Source organism: Phalaenopsis equestris, unplaced genomic scaffold, assembly GCF_001263595.1.
Source record: "Phalaenopsis equestris unplaced genomic scaffold, ASM126359v1 Scaffold000024, whole genome shotgun sequence".
Taxonomy (NCBI): domain Eukaryota; kingdom Viridiplantae; phylum Streptophyta; class Magnoliopsida; order Asparagales; family Orchidaceae; genus Phalaenopsis; species Phalaenopsis equestris.
In genome coordinates this window covers 884,452-904,415 of record NW_018164466.1, presented here as the reverse complement: position 1 = coordinate 904,415, position 19,964 = coordinate 884,452, and the positions used below count along the sequence as shown (strand labels likewise).

General features: G+C 34.0%; 1 protein-coding gene across 1 annotated transcript in view; it reads left to right on the top strand.

The window, feature by feature from the left end:
• The window catches only part of LOC110018530 (pre-mRNA-processing factor 39), a 37,409-nt gene that overhangs the window by 4,166 nt on the left and 13,279 nt on the right, over positions 1 to 19,964 (top strand). The window contains exons 4-12 of the mRNA XM_020715867.1: positions 3,113 to 3,342; positions 3,957 to 4,124; positions 4,502 to 4,862; positions 5,371 to 5,514; positions 10,819 to 10,971; positions 11,036 to 11,152; positions 13,624 to 13,704; positions 13,805 to 13,951; positions 16,306 to 16,602. Of these exons, the coding sequence (XP_020571526.1) occupies positions 3,113 to 3,342; positions 3,957 to 4,124; positions 4,502 to 4,862; positions 5,371 to 5,514; positions 10,819 to 10,971; positions 11,036 to 11,152; positions 13,624 to 13,704; positions 13,805 to 13,951; positions 16,306 to 16,602 (1,698 nt within the window). The remainder of the gene's footprint in view (positions 1 to 3,112; positions 3,343 to 3,956; positions 4,125 to 4,501; positions 4,863 to 5,370; positions 5,515 to 10,818; positions 10,972 to 11,035; positions 11,153 to 13,623; positions 13,705 to 13,804; positions 13,952 to 16,305; positions 16,603 to 19,964) is intronic.

The following is a 19,964-nucleotide window of genomic DNA, read 5'->3' as shown; positions in this document are numbered from 1 at the left end:
CTCTTTCCCGTCCGTGAAACAAAAGAGTTTCTGTGATCATCAATCTATAGTGAATTCTTACAACTGAGTCAGACCCCGTGTCTTGCATTAATTGCACATAGAATACTATAAATAGTATCCCACCCCACTCATGAGGGGAGATTTGAAGCTTGAGAGAGAACTTGAAACATTGAGAAGTAGCTGGAGTCCAACACCCTCCCTGTTATCGTCGATCGCTATCAACAGTCGTCGACCACTGCTGACCGCCGTCGACCATCGTCGACATTCACCAATTATTTTCGACACCTCCCAATCGCTGTCGACGACCCCCGCCCGCCGTGGGACCGCTCGCCGATCGCCGTCGACGACTATCTACTGTCGTCTATAATCACCAATTGTCATCGAGCATTATTGTTGCCTTCAACCACCACTGACTGTCGTCAACCGCCGCTGATCATCATTGATCGCTACTAATCACCGTCGACCACCACTGACCGGAAGCCATCAGTCAATGTTAGAAATTGTAGTATCTCTTTCCCGTCTGTGAAATAAAAGAGTTTCTGTAATCATCAATCTATAGTGGATTCTTACAACTGGGTCAGACCCCGTGGTTTTTTTCCCTTGATGTGTTTTTCCACGCAAAAAACTTCTTGTGTCATTATTGGTTATTTTCTTTTACTGAGTGTAGGTGAAATTCTCGTACAACGCTAAGACGATAATTTATTGTTCTACTTCCTCAAATTTTCTAGCACGCATCAAGCTTAAAATTTTTTAAAATTTTATTTAAAGATTTCTCTCAATGACCTTTTTTATAAAATATGTAGTTTAAAAAAAATCTTCAGGTTTTACAAGATCAACTAAATGTGAATAAAACAATTGTGACCTTCAAATTTTAACACAAATTAACTTTCTTCAAGAAATAGGATTAAATATATATTAACATGATGCACTATCATATTAACTTACTCTTCTCCAACAATCTGCATAATGCAATTAACAAAGCCTAGAGGCATTACACTGCTTCATTTTTTTTTAAAAAGTGTAGTCTTATTTTACATACAACAACAACTACCACCATCTTTATCTCACTAAGTGGGGTCGGCTACGGGAATCCTTTTTCTTCATTATGTCCTATTGAGTGTCATATTTTAATTTATTTCTAATAAAATTAAGATAACTTTTTATACAATATGCTAAATTTATGTCTACCTCTACCTTTCTTAACATATGTCAAATTTGAAACATCTATTCTCCTAATTGGGTCATTAAATGGTCGCGTTTAATGTGACCAAACCATTTGAGACAATTCTCTATAATTTTTTTTGCCACTGAAGCTACTTTAACTCTTTCATGGATGTATTTGTTTCACATTTTGTCTCTTAAATGTAAAGCCACTCATCCACATGAGCATTCTCGTCTTAAGGAGACTTAACTTAATTTTATGCTTCTTTTTTATAGGCCAACATTTTGTGCCATAAAGCATTGCATATGTCATCACCATCTTATAAAATTTTCTTTTAAATCTAAGCAGTACTTTTCTATCACACAATATGCCCGATGCATTCCTCCACTTCAACCATCCAACTTGAGTTCTACTGATAATTCCCCATCTATACCACTTTCACTTCGAACAATAGACCTGAGATTTTTAATATGCTCACTCCTTTTAGTGACTTGATCACCTATAATTATAACATCTCCACTAGATCTACTGCTACTAACATTACATTCCACGTATTAAATTTTAGATATACTCAAATAAAAGCTTTTACTCTAAAGTTGACCTTCATAATCCTAATTTTTTTTCTGAACTCTCTCTAGTCGGATCCACAAAAAGGATATCATCAACAAAAATTATACACCAAGATACATCCTCTTGTACATGTCCAGTAAGAACATCCATAACTAAAGTAAAAAAGATATGAGCTTAAAGTCGATCCTTGATGTAATCCAACTAAAATAATAAAAGTACTTGGTCAATTCTCCTTATGTTCGAGCTATAACACCTATAATATAAGCAATATTAATTCTCCTTATGTTCGAGCTATAACACCTAACACATATCTTTAATGACTTGAATATAAGCAATATCAATACATTTTTTTAAGAACTCTCCAAGATATTCCTCTTGTAACATTATCATAAGAATTTTCTAATTCAACAAAATTCATATGTTGATCCTCTCTACTCTCTCTGCTCTCTCTGTACTTCTCCATTAAATCTCAATAAATATATGGTTTCGGTGATAGACTTGCCTGGCATGAATCCAAACTGATATTGAGAAATTTTATATAATGTTGTAACCTATATTCAATTACTCTCCCCCGTAACTTTAATGTATGGCACATTAAATTAAAGGATATTTTTTTCTCACTAAATATATGGTTTCCGTGATAGACTTGCCTGGCATGAATTCAAACTGATATTGAGAAATTTTTATATAATGTTGTAACCTATATTCAATTACTCTCCCTCGTAACTTTAATGTATGGCACGTTAAATTAAATGATATTTTTTTCTCACTCTCTTTTTGTGAAAATTGCTTGTTTCTAAGATTGTCAACATGGATATTCATTGCAAGCATTGAAAAACTTTTTTCTTAACCCCCATATTTTTGTCTGCAGTCTATGTTAGATCCGGCGAACTTGGTTTTTTGAACGCTAAAGTCATATGCCATTGAGATTATGTTGTATTGGATGCTTATAATTTTTTGTTATTATTATTTTATTTATTGTTTCAACAAAAAAATTCACTCATAGGAGGGAATTTAGAGGGATCTAGTTACTTAATAATTGGTAGTAAAGTCATTAGAGTGATAACTTTTATATTTCTTCTAATTTACAAAGGGGACAAGAAAATCTGGTTTTGTGCTGCAATAATTTGTAGTATTTATTTCTAAATAAACTGGAGTTTCTATGAAGTATAGCTTTTGAGTTGTTGTTGATATTAGTTTTCGACTGTGTGATGTTCAAAAGTTGGGCGGGGATGGGATGGGATGGGATGGGATGGTGGGTGGGTTGATATTTGGTAGTTGGGAGCTTGTCGTTTTAACTTTGCTATAGAAATAGCATTGTTTGCTCTCATATTTAAAAAAAGTTATGAGTCTGATATGAAGTATTTTTTTCTTTTCCAGACTAACATCTTAAAGATTCGCAAAGTTTATGACGCTTTCTTGGTCGAGTTTCCCTTGTGTTTTGGCTACTGGAAGAAGTATGCTGACCACGAGGCTCGTCTAGACAGTGCTAACAAGGTTTTGGAGGTATATGAGCGAGCCATTTTGGCTGTCACCTACTCTGTGGATATTTGGTTGCACTATTGTCTTTTTGCAATATCAACTTATGAGGATCCAGACATCATTCGAAGGTATTTTTAAAAGTGTATAAAATTTTTGATGATAAGCTATGATTTTTTTGCTCTTTCTACGATGGTTTCCTGTGCATTCTTGTTCTTCTAACATAGTTTTGATATTCGTGAGGCAGCCATACAAACATGTTTGGAAGAAAGGTTTGTTGGGATTGCACCTTGTAAACCTTAATGTTCTAAACTCTTGGTTTCGATCTGCTCAATACATTTCATTTTTTTGACAAGTATTTATCAGCATAATGTGGCTTTATTGCCTCTTTTTCTCTCGTTGAGAAGGTCTTATTAGTAATCTGGTAGTACACGATTACGTTTAGTATGATACTCTTGATGCTACCATGGGTGAACCAATATCCAAAATGCTGCTAGAGAGGTCTTGCTTTATGAGGGGTCATATTTTACCTCATTCTCTCCTCGGTTAGAAGAACATGGTATGGCATTTCAGGAAGGTAAATGCAGTGTGTTCGTGTGTAACTTAAGATTGGTCATATGTTGTACTGTTACATTTGTATTTTCATGCTCCCATTTTGAGTGCTTCATGTTTTATTTATATGTTTGTGCCTGTCACGAGACTTGAATAATTTGAACTTTTTGTTATTCTGTTCATGTTATTCCAGGTTGTTTGAAAGGGGATTGGCTTATGTTGGAACTGACTATCTTTCGTACCCACTGTGGGATGAGTATATTAGATATGAAGAATCACAACAAGCGTGGAGCAATGTAGCCATGATTTATACCAGAATTCTTGAGAATCCATTACAGCAACTGGATCGCTATTTCAACTGGTAGTAGACATTCCGTCTATGTGCTTATCCCTTTTTTCCTTCCTAGTCTACCTTCAAGCTGATCATGTGATACAATGCATATATATTCTCTTATTTTGAATTATTTTATTCCTTCATGGGAATGCTCTTTTGGATTGTTTGCTAGTAATGCCCTGCAATTCTCAATTGATGCATTCCAGCATGTGCATGATTAAATCGTAGTTGATTCAATGTGCTTTATGATGCTTCTTTTCTGTTACACTCAAACAATGCGATCGGCTACATTCATTTTACATTCTCTCTGTATCATTGTACTAGTTTTGATATACATAAATAATTTGTGTATTTTTTTTTAAAGTTTGCTGCTTATTTAGTTTTGTTATGTTATTACTTTTCAGTTTTAAGCACTTGGCTGCCAGTCGACCTTTATCTGAAATACGGACTGCTGAAGAAGCTGCCTTATTGTCTTCTTCCGTGGAATTTGATGGTCATGGTGTTGAGGGTGAGGTTTGTCCTGATGGTGTTGAGCAATCTTCTAAAGCCATAAGTGCAAGCTTAACGGAAGTGGAGGAGTTGGAGAAATATCTTGCAATTAGGGAAGAAATGTATAGTAAAGCTAAGGAGTTCGATTCTAAGATCATTGGTTTTGAAACAGCTATTAGAAGGCCATACTTCCATGTCAGACCTCTTGACGATCCAGAGCTTGAGAACTGGCACAACTATCTGGATTTTACTGAGAGGGGAGATGATTTTAACAAGGTACATTTATCAGTTGCTTTAATATATATTCACTTTGTGGATCAAAATCTTTGCAGCTTTCTTGGAAAGGCTTTAAACCTTTGAACTACAGTGGCTTATTATATTGGTTTAGTGGTTAGTGTGTTCGATGAAGCTACCTATTATAGTGGGATATTGAACTGAGGATAAAGCACATCGACATACTATGTGGTTTCTGTGAGGCTAAGTATTTTAACCCTCATTAGTCACTGGACATTCTGGGTGTTACACAGTAAAATATCCATTTTTTGAAATTCAAATCTCATACATGCAGGTGTTTGATAATTGCTCAACCACTTAACCATCTTATCATTTGGAAAGGAGGGTCCCTCCTTTTCATATTGAGGGGCTTCTCTGATCGGCGGACAGAGTACTGCTTGTGCAAACCTCAGTTGAACCATGAAAAATTCTTCTAACTTTCAGTTTAATTGTTAGTTATTTTCTGTGTTTTTAAACTTCTCTTTATATAATGTTTTTCATTTTGTTTCAGGTTGTCAAGTTATATGAAAGATGTTTGATTGCTTGTGCCAACTATCCTGAATACTGGATCCGCTATGTGTTATGCATGGAAGCTAGTGGAAGCATGGAACTTGCTATCAATGCTCTGGCACGGGCTACCCAAGTTTTTGTGAAGGTTCTACTCTTTTTTTTCTTTTTCCATAAACATTGGGTGTTCTGTTCGCCATGCACTTTAATATAGAATGCAGCTTACATATTATGGTTTAACTATGATGAAATTAGAATTTCTTAAGTCATGTAACATTCATTAAACTCCATTTGGTAGAGTATTTACTTGTTGATAATGAGTTGATTTGATAATAATAAGACCTTTTTGCTTATCATGGGTGTTATTGTGCGTTGTTTTTTGTTTATTGATTTTCTAATGTTCAGAGAGATCATTCCAGCAGAAAAGTTAATATTCAAAAAGTATGCTTATTAAACCATAGTGATTGGGACCGTCAATGGTGACTGGGAGCATTGATGTGGTATTATGGGTGGCAATGTTCACAGTTATGGAGTAGCAGAATCATTGCGATCCATATAAATGTCTGTGTGGAGCCTGTTAGTGCTCCTCTTGTTGATAATTGAGTTGATCTTGCTATGTTTGGGACTTATTTTCTCATACATATTAGTGTTGTCATGGGTTTGGATGGCAAATCTCTCTTTAATAAAATTTTTCACTGCACGGTGATGCCAAATGTTTGGATGAGTAGTATTTTGATAATAATATTTAAAATAAGTGAGCTATTTTGGATTACATAAATTATAGGGGAAATCTAGTTTAATTAATCCTTCAAGAACATCCTAGAAGCGGGCAACAAAACATACTTAGATAAACTATTTGTGTTGAATCAATTGTTTTATTGCAAGAAGATCTATTGTAGTGGTATTTTTTGTGCTAATACAAGTAATAGAAAAGTATGAAAGCAGCCGAAGGATCTTCATTTTTTATTGGTCTTTGAAATCCATATGATGAAGTACTTTGATAATTGATTTGGTAAGCTTTAAGAAGAAAGATCTGTTAATGTATACTTATGCTATTAAAATATGCATGATTTAGTACTAGTTAGCAGATGAAGTAGCTCTAGAGTGATCGCAGAGTTTCTAAACAGTAAGATTACACCAAAGTTTAATATGTAGTCTAATTATTATTATTATTATTATTTAATGGCTATAAGATCATAAAAGTGATGTAGTTTGGCCCATGCTATTTGTAGATGGCTTCTTTGGAATAAATGGAAATTGTAATTTATGAGGGAAAATTTTAGTGAATAAATGGTCTTAGAATTGTGAAATTATGTGTGTATGATATACAATTTAATGATACGTGAAATTGATTATTGTAATTTGAAATTTGAAGATTAAGGGGCTGTTTGGTTTGCTGAAAAGGTAATGCAATGTAAAATGAATGTAATGCAAAAATAATGCATTTGAAATGCTTTAGAGTTGTTTGGTTCACTGTAAAAAAATTTAAGATTTTATTTTATTTTTTGTTTTGTTTGAAATAGATTGAAATAATGTACTTCAAAACATATAAGATATTATTGGCGGGCGGCGGGCGGTGGCGGCATCAGACAATGATTGACACTGAGAGTGGTGGCCAACAATTGACACTAACGACCAGCTGCTTTGATGGCAACATTCAGTGCCAGGCGACGACAGTAGGTGGCGCTGACTACGACGGTGTTTTACTGTTATTTTATGTGTCTTTTAAGTACACTCATCTAATTCTATGACAATGTTTCATTGTATTTTTTATCTTTCAACTCTTCATCTTAAAATCTAATACTAATAATTTATATTGAGTACTTCAATTTTTTATTTGGAATGATTCTACAATATTTACATTCTCGGCGATATTTTTTCTCATAAGAAAATAATCAATTTGTGTTTTATTAGATTTATTCTTATAAGTAATAATATGCTCATCTATTTTCTTAAATAAATTATTAGCAATAACAATTTGATAAGCTAAAATAAAATCCAATATGATTATACATTTCTTCATTTATCACTCGAAAACCGTAGTCATAATTACTATTTATAATGCTTTCTACTATACCATCACGTCCATTTAAATCTCCTCCATTAAAAAAAATTGTTTCAAGAGGTATCATTTATATTAATTTTTATAGGCCATCATTCCAAAATTTTTCTTTTGAACATATGTCTAAATCTACTTGAGGAGCATAAATTCTTATAACATTAAGAATTTTAGTATCAACAATAATTTTTAGGACTATAATTATTTCTCCGATTATATTAATTTTTACAACATTATTTTTTAAGTTCTTATCTATAATTACATTTACACCATTTCTAATATGACTCCTACTTTAATACCAAAGTTGAAAGCTTAAACTATCAATCTTCTTATCTTTTTTTTCTAGGGGAGGAGGCAAAAAAAAAACCTCTAACATTTCACCCCTCGACTTAGTTTCTTAAATGCATAAGATATTTATCTTCCTATGAGCTATAATATCTACCAATTCTATTAATTTACCTGTGAGAGTATCTATATTTCAAGACCTAATCATAATATTAGTTTCATGGACTAACTTATTTGCTCGCATCCGTTCATAATGTAAGAATCCTTACTTATTTAACACTACACCCGGACGACGTTGTAGTGACACTTACACATTTTTTTACTATATTTAGGCCATAGAATATGTCATTTTCAGGGGACGCCCTAGCATTTATACAATGATTTAAAAGATTCATGTCATAATTTTTCTTATAAAAATTTTACGCTAACTATCTACTACCTATCACAATTCTCAACTTTTCGCTTCTAGGGCTTTGGACCCAACAATGACAATGTTATTCCTCAGGATCCAAACATTTGTCAAAAATCCAACAAGTTAGTCTTCATTTCAAAATCCAGGCTTCTCCTCAGAAACTTTCTTGCTAAAGGATTTTTATTCCCTCGATCTAACGAGTCACTTTTTGTCGTTATGGGCTACCTCTTTGGGTTATCTCATCTTAATGACAACAAATATTTGATCTAGTTGAAAGATTTCTTGATGCATGTCCTCCATAACAGGCCTTTAAACACCTCTTTGAGGGTTTCTTTTTGAAGGTATGATGTCTCATTCTTCCCATTAATGTTTTGATTGCAAATGAAATGGTGTTTAAGGGTTAGGGTTAGGGTTAGGTGTAGGATGTGAGGGTATTTTTTAGTTGAGCTGTTATGTATGTTATGTGACTTTTTTTTTTCATATTGTGGAAGATAAATCATTAAAATTTTAGGGTTTGCCTGGTTTTGATATCAAATGACACTGTTCTAGGGCTCTTAGAAGTGTTTTAGGAAACAGATCTAGTGGGGAGGTAGTTGTGGATTAGCAAGAGAATGATAATATGTGAGATTGATGATGTTTGGAAGGGGATAGAGAATGATAATATGTGAGATTGATGATGTTTGGAAGGGGATATGGGTTATTTGACGACCGTCCTTCTGGAAAACAGTGGGTCGAACAGAGAAACGACGAGGAAGTTCCATCATCTGTTCTCGAACAAGCTACAGACATGCCACTTACAAAAGGAAGAGAATACAACATTCTTTAGATAAAAATCAGAGAATTCAATCTCTAAAATACACCAAAATAAAGCTTGGTCCCCAAAATAAGAAATAAAAATTATAAATAGTTTCATAATAGAAAATATCTGTAAGTAGACTTCCTAGCGACAATCTCTAGCACGAACCTCTTTGGGGCTACTGGGATCGAATCCCATCTTTGTTCCCGTGTATGCGGGAAATTGCTGCGGATGTCTCACCAGTGGATCCGCGATGTCGTGAACTCAGCTCCGGCTTCACTCTGTGCAATTAAATGTATTTTCTTGTGAATATTTTATTACTACTGTAATTTGATTAAGTTTGTAGCCAGTGTATTCTTTTTAAAACGTTGTTTTGAGGTCCTAGATTACCATATGAATTCTGGAAATCTGAAAGCCGACCTTTTAGAAATCCATTTTAATGAATATGAAAATTTTTTTAAGAGTGTTAAATGCTTTACTTTGAGCTTAGTTCTAGAGGGATTATGAACACATCCAAAATTTTAATCCCAAAATCAGCTATGTTAATCATTATATAATATATAAAATGTTTATTTAATCCATAAACTGCAGTCTAGGCTTATTTCTTTAGTACCCATCCGGTGACCTAAATATTAAAACTTGATCCCCCAGTAAGATTCCACCAGGTAGTAGCAGTAAAGAAGAGCAGTAGATAGCAGTTTTAACTTTGAAGTTTTTTTGTTGGTTTTGAACTCTCAACTCCTTGCCATTTCTTTTTCACTTTTTCTTATTCTATTCCGATGAAAAACAGCATTGAGCGGAGCCTGTTGGTGCCTTGCTGCATCAGAGTAGATGCCATGGAGACAAAAATCAAGACGACCATAGGAAAAGACCGAATCAGAGCTCTCTTTTAAATGCCCGATCAAGAGAAGCTGTCAAATTTGAGGACAAACTTTGGAGCAAAGATGAATGAAATTTAAAGGAACCTTTGAGATGAAGAGGCAATATTTTAACAGTTTCTATACAATCAATGCTTGTTTAAAGGTGTGTTGTGCAGGACGTGGAAAAACTATTCTTCAAATAGAGTTAGATTAGTTGTTTATTAGTTAAATAGAATAATTCATGGCAAAGTTGTAGTTACTGAAAGGTAGGCACTTTTAAGTAGTATCTCTATTATACCAGCAATTTACTGAAAATCAATCGCCATTTGAAGAACATATAAATTTTAATCCAGGAATATAGCTAAGCACTAGTGCCATCATGCACTTTTTATATTCCTAGTCAAGATTGGTAACTAAGTTGTTAAATGCAAGTTTTCTGTCCTATGCACCCCGGTGAGGCAAATTTCATAGTGCATCATACATCTTTTATGTAAACCCATTATTTTGTTGATGCCCAAGGACATGACTTAGTTTGTTGGCATTGGGTGTTCTAATATTTCAAAAGTGGATGATGAGTTAGAAAGTTCGATCAAATGTTGATGCAAGAGATTTGAGTTTCATCATAGTAAACCCTGAAAAAAAATAAGATGAATCTAAGAAGATAGATGAAGAGAAGCAAAACTACAAATGTGGTTTGAGAGAATAGGATTTAAATTATGATGGACTAGATAGTAGAGAATATTTAGAAAAATTTCTTGTTTTGTATCCTTTAAACTTGATCATTATAATTTATTTTAAATATTTCTTTTTGGGTACTTTATTTAAGATGATTTGTTTAGCAAGTTTATGGTACTTGGAACTTGAACGCAACTACATTGAACATTTATTATTTTAATTAACGTCAGATTATTGTAATTAATTGTTCAGTAAGTTATTTTAGGATGCCTGCAGTACTTGGTTGTTTAGCTATATTCACACTGCTGATGCCTGACCTCAAATTTTTCTAAGAAGTCTATAACTTTTTTTCTTTTGTATAACAGAAGCAACCTGAGATACATCTTTTTGCTGCTCGATTCAAGGAACATAGTGGAGATATTTTAGGTGCACGCTCAGAGTATGAGCTTCTTTACTCAGAAATATCACCTGGTTTTCTAGAAGCGATACTGAGGCATGTGAACATGGAATATCGCTTGGTAGGTGGTTAGAATAAACCATTAATCTCTCTGAGATAACTATCTAAAGTTTTAAAAATGTTAGGGAAACAAGGAGGATGCTCTCTCTATATATGAGAAGGCTATTGCTGCTGAACAGGAAAAGGATCAGTCGCAAATATTACCAATGTTGCTTATTTTGTACTCACGCTTCTTGTATCTGGTATGCAATGTCCAAATCTTTGAGTTTATCTTAATTATGATCGTTATCATCAAACTTTATATGAGCTATTTTGATTAGCCTTAGGTATTCTCCTTCACTGAATTCTGTTAAACATTGCATTTGGTATTGATTCTTGTTTAGTTGTATTGTTTTTAGAGAACCTTTTTGATACCGTAATTAACCCCAAATAATAAGAGGAACACAAATATTGTTACTTAAAGAAAATATAGACTTACAATTAAATATACTTGGAAGTGAAATTACAATATATAAGATAAACTTACAGTAGGGCTTGATCCACATGGGTAGTGGTGGCTGGTTAGGCTGTCTGGGAGTGGAGATAGGTGTCTAAAATGGGTTGTGGGTGGTTGGGACAGCAAAATGAGGGGCTGGAATTGTGTTGGCGGCATAGCGGAGGGCTGGGTCAGCGAAGGGTAAGGGCTGTGAACTGTAGGACAGTAAGAGAAGTGCTGTCTGGTGCAGGGGCCACAAGGTGGGACTGCAGGAACAGCAGGTTAGGCTGCAGTCCAGGTAGCAGCAAGTCAGAATGATGGTTGAACAGCAGTAAAAAGGCAGATTTTCTGTTTTGTGGATGAAGGCAGCGAAGATCAGCAATTGGGAGTGATGCGGGAATGTTGGGGAAGGGTGGAGGTGGCTGCGCGGCATGGCAGCCAGGAGGGGAAGGGAGGTAGGCGGCTGGAAATGGGGAAACTGCAGGAAGAAAAAAACAACTGCTGTCCCAGGCAGCTGCAGTGGCGACAGAGCGGCCGGGAGCGACGTGGGGTGTAGGTGGAAGGGAATAGGGAAGATAATTACTGCCTCGGGAGAGATACAACTGGAGCACCTCCCAAACCATACATCCCTCGAAGGGGAAAAACGGATACCGACCGATGTTCTAAACAAATTCACTCAAAAAATAACTCTTAAGCATCGGGAAAGCAAATGTATAGTGTTATGATAACTAGGAGTGGCCCAAGGGAACCGACCGTCTCCCCCACAATGAAAATATATAAACCGATTCAGTCTAGGCACAGTAGCTTCCTGTTGCGGGAAAGGCTGCACGAGCAAGATACACCCCACATCGTTTTTGCTATTTGTGTGGTCCACCCATTTGCTTCCTAGTCCTTTTATAAACTCATAGTGCCACCCTTCCCCACTAATGGTTTCTGTACTCAGAATCATATATGACAAAACCATCTCAATCTGTTGTATGTTATTTGGCCTCTTTAATGTTACTTTTAAGTCTTTTTTCACTCGCTTCTACTATCATTTTTATAAATAGTATGCCATTCAGCTTTGTACGCTTCTACTATCATTTTTATAAATAGTATGCCATTTAGCTTTGTATTTTTTTTTTTTTTTCATAGCACTGAGATGTTGGCGCTGAATGTTGGCCTTTAAAAGAGAAGCATAATAATAAGTTAAGTGTTGCCGAGATGAGAATGATTAGGTGGATGAGTGGCTTTACACTTAGAGACAAAATGTGAAATGAATATATTCGTGATAGGGTTGGTGTAGCTCCTGTGATGGACAAAATTAGAGCAAGTCGTCTTAGATGGTTTGGTCACATTAAACGTCGACCATCTGATGATCCGATTAGGAGAGTAGATGTTTTAGATTCGACTTGTGTTAAGAAAGGCAGAGGTAGACCTAGGAAGACTTGGGCTTATTGTATTAAAAATGATCTTAATTTACTAGAACTAAATGAAAATATGACACTAAATAGGACGCAATAGAGAAAAAAGATTCATGTAGCCGACCCCACGAAGTGGGATTAAGGCGTTGTTGTTGTTGTTTCATAGCACTGAGATATGTTCTACATATTTGTCCTGGTTAGTTTTAGCTATGCAATATCTCCCTTTGAATTGGCATGATATCCTCTAAACGATATGAGTGAAAATTCCTGACTGGAATTCTGAGAAAAGTGTTTAAGCACTTTGTTTGGGTTTGTAAGGATTAGGTACATGATGGCGGGTTTGTTTTCTTAGACAAGCAGAACAAGGAGTTTATTTCACTTAGGAAAATATTTACTTCTATCTTTTAACGGTTATTGCAATTAAGACAACCTATAAACTAATAGACGTCCCGAAGGATTGATGATTCTTGATAGATGCCTGATACCTTACATTTTTTATTAGCTCACGCGTGGCAGCTCCTAGCAAAGTTTTTACAATGAAATTGTTTGATTACCGTATGTTTGTATTCAATTTCTTTAGCCTTGTATTAGTTATCGTTATGTCAGGTACCTCAGGCACAAAACTTCTCAATTCCCTTTAAATAAGAAACTGTTGGATTGATTACATAGGTTGTTAATTTTGATGATAGCAATGCTCTTTGCTTATTTATTTTGGTTCTTCTGAGTATTGTGAGGTGTAATTGTTGCAGCCTAAGCTCTCTAGTGGTTTCACTGGCATTGATTGCCATATTTACTAATTTTGTTTTTTATTGTTTTGTTCTTTATTATTTTGCAGGTTGCTGGTAATGCTGAAAAAGCAAGGGATATTTTTTCTGGAGCCCTAGAAAATACGGAGTTGTCAAAACCTATTCTTGAGGTTGATTTCCCTTGAGATGCATTTTTTTTTTTTTGGCTAAAATTTCTCGTTCTCCTTGTAAATATTGGACTATACTGAACTTGATTTTATATCTGTATAGGCTGCTATTCATTTGGAATCAATTCTACCTTTTCCTAAGCGTATTGAATATATAGATTTACTGGTTGAGAAGTTCACTACACCTAATACAAACAACTGTATGGCAAGCCCAACTGACAGGGAGGATATATCTTACATATTTTTGGAGGTAATGAATCTGCATTTTTTAGCCTTTAAAGTGTGGAAATATGCCCCAACTTGAATTACTCAACTCTTTAATTTCAAATATAAGATGCAACAACTTGTTTGTGGAGTTTCTTAGTTTGTGATCTTCTGGTAGCATGCATGAAAGTATAATCCTGACAGTATTTGTTTGATACGGCAATGTTTCATTTCATCACCTTTTTTGTTGTGTGCTTATTTTAATGGATAAAATTTAAGCATTTAAAAGTTCCAACTTATCGAGCATTCATGAATTATATAGGCAATGCATCTTGATTTCCTTATTCGCCATCTTCATTAACATTTGCCTTATAATAGAAGCTATTTTGAGTCAACAATGTGAAGTCTCATCATCCATTCCTATTTGCTAATTTTATTTTATATAAATTTTTTTTTGCAGAACTTACATTGGTAGCTTTTTTTTATTGACTAGCTGAGAAAGCCTATGCTCATTAAACGAATCAATTATTTGCAAATTTTGAAAAAGGAGAGAGAGTTGCAAGAGTAAAGAAAAGCAACTAAACAACTGAATCAATTATTTGCAAATTTTGAAAAAGGAGAGAGTTGCAAGAGTAAAGAAAAGCAACTGTCGAAGTTAAATAGTTGTGCTAAACGTTGCTAAAGGCTTATTTGGAATCTCCATTCTCTTCTTGTTTATTTGCTGGCGTATCTTTTTCTAGTAATTACTACCCAAAAGCAAGCTTAGGTGATCATGCTGAACTTGATGGTTGTCTTTTCTTTTTAAAGAAAAACATCTATTGTTCTTCCTGTCAAATATTTGAACCCCTCCTGAAAGGAAGATGACCTAAATGTCCATTATACTTTTCTTGATGGAGGTGTCTCTTTTATAATAAAAATAGATTCAAGCTTCTCTTGGGACTCCAAAGAGATAATGAAGCTTTCTCCATGTATTAGATATAAGACAACAATTAAAGAAGTTGCGAAAGTTATCATTTAGTTGGGAATTACATCATGTAATTGTAGAGATAGCCAAGCTAATATCATAATTGTAAACTTTGCGACAAGCTTTACGCATCTAAATGATCCAACTAAGAGAAGAAATCCTTCCAATCCTAATTATAATAAGAAGCGTGAATCCACTGTGGAGAAACTGTTAGAGAAAAAAGAACTTCTATCCTAGTTATTTTTTGTCTACCGTTTTTCCTTCTCATCTTTATACATTAATTTTATCTAATCGACTTATTGTTGCATCTTGTAGTAGCATTCTTTTCTATTACCTTATTTTTAATCTATGCTACTCTAATAGTCTTGATTTTAATTCATTCATTTTAGTTTTAATGCACACCCATCTTAATGCTATTTGTTAAACTCATACTCAACTTGCTTATCAATAGCTTTTTTTTTTATCTTTCAATATTTTAATCTATATAACCTACTTGCTATTTTGTATTTTTCTTAAATTCATTTTTTTAAGTATCTATTACAATTTCTTATTGTATTGTATTTTTTAAGCCCTTTTTCATTTGTCTTACCCAATCATAAATTTAAAATTTATACTATGTTTTATATTACTATTATTCTATATAATAGAATATAAGTGTAAACTTTTCACACCTCAGTATCACTTAACCATTTTGCAATATTTTTTTGATATTTATTATTTCCACAACAACTAAAATGTCATGTTTGTTTTCAGCCTTCAGTCTGTTGATCCTAAGTCTATTATCTATTAAACACTTCCTTGTAATTTAACTTTACACTTATTTCTACGGACTTCTTACTGATAATAACAATTTTACTTCAAATAGCATACACAATGATAACTTAGTATTTTATTTGTAGACATCTCTATAGCTCAAGCAAAGAAATGAAGAGTGAATGTTAGTCTGTGATTTAGTCTTTGTTTACTCCATAGTTATTTCTAATTCCAATCAATGCTTATCTAACATTGCGTTTTTGTGCGTTTGTAGTGTGTGTGCAATGTGTGTGTGCGTGTTTGTGTAGCACATTATCCGTGATTCTAAATTTGTGTCAGCTGAAATTCTCTATAGCTCAAGCAAAGAAATGAAGAGTGAATGTTAGTCTGTGATTTAGTCTTTGTTTACTCCATAGTTATTTCTAATTCCAATCAATGCTTATCTAACATTGCGTTTTTGTGCGTTTGTAGTGTGTGTGCAATGTGTGTGTGCGTGTTTGTGTAGCACAATATCCGTGATTCTAAATTTGTGTCAGCTGAAATTCTAGGTAACTTATGCTTGTCTAATTGGTAATGAATTTAATTTATTACAGTTTTGCTGCTGCATAATCATATATTGTTGATTGTTTTTTGTTTGACTGTTGGGAGCTTTTTTATTACCTTATTTCCTGATGTCATTGCAGTTTCTAGATCTCTTTGGAGACCCTCATTCAATAAAAAAGGCTGAAGACCGGCATGCATTGCTGTTCCTGCGACAAAAAAGCGTTTTGGTATCAAAAAAGCGACGTGCAAATGATTTTCTAGCATCAGAGAAAGCAAAAATTGCAAAGAGTGCTCCTATACCTGCTCAATCTGTCATGGGAGCATATCCTAGTTCTCAAAACCAGTGGCCTGTTGGTTATGAACAAAAAGTTCCTTCTTGGCCCCAAGGGAATCCACAGACACAAGGGCAACCCTGGAATCCGGGGTATCCATCGCAGGTATGCTAGTTAATGATTATAATTTTTTAACTGGTTAACTGATTTCTGGTAATGGTATGTATTTCTTGAAGTGCATTTCTGTGATGATATACGAAACATTTCACAATTTATTTTTTCTGGCTATGGCATATGCATTTTTTAAATTCTAGCAAGTGAAGATTAAAATTCACGTGGATTGTGAAATTCGTTTAAATATGCAACATTATTGATTCAAGAAGAAAATATATAAATTAAATTAAAATAATTACCTATAGTTATAAAAATTATAAATATCTTATACATAATCATTTTTTCCCCCAAAGATTTCTAATATGCTTTTCATGCCTAAACAAATTCTAAATTTCCTTGGCATGGATTTGTGGGATCATGATTTCGTTTCTTGGCTTGAATTAATGGGACCTTGCTTTCCTTTTTCTCAGCAAGAATCAGTGGGTTCTAACGCTACATTTCAAACTGTAGAGTACATGTATTTCATTTCCATCTTGGAGATGATTTCATGAAATGTTGCTCAACCTAGTTCTTTAGTAAAAACCGGTTGATTTCCATAGAATGCATAAAACATGCAAAAATTACGCTTTGTTTAATTCTTTTTTGATGAAGCGTCTTTTAATCCCAATATGATTTGTGTGGTTATATTGAACTTAGAGCTATGCAGAATGTTCATTGCTTATTTGTTGTTGCAATACAATTTCATTGGTCCTTCCCACATAAAATTTAACCCCATTCTGGATGATTTTTATGATTCACAAATTCTGTGGGTTATGTTGGAGAATCAAAAGGAGATATTTCTATAAATAAAAATAGTTGGTAATGGAATAATAATGTGCAAGAAATGATAAAATAGAAGTTGTGTTATAAAAATTGACTTAAATGTAAAAACTTAGAGAGCTGGGAAAAATAAGGCAGCCAGTAGGGAGTCTAATAATTTGTGACACTAAAAATTCTTCTTTTAGCGATCTTTATAATAAAGTAGATACTAAAGAGGGTAAAAAATATATGTATAAACTAGCCAAACAAAAATAAAAGAAAAGTAAAGATTTAATTCAATTAGAGTGTATTAAAGATGAAAATTAAAAATGTTTTTCTTTGAAAATGATATTCAATGTAGATTGGTGAGCCATTTTGATTAACTTTTCAATGAAGTTTTTGAAAATACAATCGACCTTAGTGAACTTAATATTGTTAATAATGATAAAATGTTTTATTTTTACCGTTGCTTTAATAAAAAGAAGTTGACGAGTCTTTAAAGAAACCAAGGGTGGAAAATTAGTTGAACTTGATGATATTTCAATTGAAGTGTGGAAATATTGAGGAAATTTGGGAGTTTCTTGGCTTACTAAACTCTTTAACATTATTTTAAAAGCTAAAAATAATGCCTGAGGAGTGGAGGAAGAGTATTTTGGTCCCCATTTTTAAGAATAACGGGATGCACGAGCGAGGAAGAGTATTTTGGTCCCCATTGTTAAGAATAACGGGATGCACGAGAAAATGTATAAATTATAGAAGATTACATTAATGTCATACATTATGGGAGAAGTAATTCAACATAGGTTATGATATCATATAAAAAATTTCTCAAAATCATTTTAGACTCATGCCGGGCAAGTCTATTGTGGAGGATGTACATTTATTGAGAGATTTGATGGAGAAATATAGAGAGACTAAAAAGAACCTACATATGATTTTTATTGATTTAGAAAAAAAGCTTATGATAAGTTATGATAACGTTCCAAGAGAAATCTTCTTGAGAGTTTTAGAGAAGAAAGATGTTAATATGACTTATATTCAAGTCATTAAAGATATGTATACTAAAGTTGTTACTTGTGTTCGAATAAAAGGAGGATTGCCCAAATATTTTTCTATTTCAGTTGGAGTACGCCAGGGATCGACTTTATGCCCTTATCTTTTTGCTTTGGTTATGGATGCTTTTACTGGACATTTACAACTGGATGCACCTTAGTGTTTACTTTTCGCTAATGATATCCTTCTTATGGATAAGATTAGAGAAAGAGTTAAAATCTTATATATATATATTAAGTATAAAATTCTTATTAAATATTTTAATTAAACTTGTTAAACGCACCTTATAATCTTCGGTAATCACGCGAACGACTTCCTTCCACGAGTTTCTACCACTGTGCATGATAAAGCTTCCCTGCGCTAGAGAACTGAATCACACACACGAGTGAGCTTCTTCCTCGACATCGTCCTCTTCCACTCCTTCCTTTCTTAAGCTTCTTTGCGTCGGGCTGCTCGGGCGCCATCCTCTCTGCCCTCGCACGTCACAAGCGCATCTTCCTCGCTTCCTCTTCCTCTATACAACACCGACGCCGACTCCACTGCTTGTCATCAACACTGCCTCAATTTTGATCGAAGCACGGGAAGCCCTAGTTAGCGCTTGTTGTCTCCCGTATGCACCATTCTCCATGTAAGTAGGCTACTACGCTTTATAGAGCCAAGTTGCCTCTTTGAAATCAACCCCTCCCTTTCTCTCCTCTCCACTCGATGTCACAACTGCTCGTTTTTTTCTTTGGTTATTTGTTTGCTTGATTGTTCACTTTATCTTCTCTCCTGCCCAGCTCTACGATTCTTCTCCCCCAGATAATAAAAGGGACGTTACATCTTAACTGCAAAAAAATGAGGAAAAAAGAGTTTATTTAGGACTAAAACTAGAGTGACCATAATCTTTATATTCATTGAGTGAAATCTCTCCCTAAGGGTAAGCTCGTATGAAGCGTTTATTTTGCACAAATGTGACATTAGCAGATGTTTAACATCTCTTAAAAGGGGTTAATTCCAAAACACATTTAATGCCTCAAGGGTAAACTTTCCCTCTATTTTGATTGTGAATATGTATAAATGGGGCACATCCAAATATTCTGGTATTAGACCATTAAAGGTTTTACAAAGTAGTTTATTTATCATGTTGGTTGCATGGAGGATAGCTTTTCCTCCGAATCTTTCAAGAGGATTCCCTTTAAACTATACTGATTTGAGTGATATTAGTGGTCTTCTTGTTCTTTTTACAATCTCATTTTTTTGTTGTGTATGTACACTTGTTCATTCATGAAATGATGCACTGTGTGAACGTAGGGGTTAAAAATAATTGAAGTAATCTGTCTTTATCAAACCCTAAATTTTTAATCGACTCCAACATGATTTGAGTCACTAATTAAAAAACTAGAATAATGTTAACACTAGATGTTTAAGCACTTGTTCATCCATGAAATGATGCACTGTGTGAACGTAGGGGTTAAAAATAATTGAAGTAATCTGTCTTTATCAAACCCTAAATTTTTAATTGACTCCAACATTATTTGAGTCACTAATTAAAAAACTAGAATAATGTTACACTAGATGTT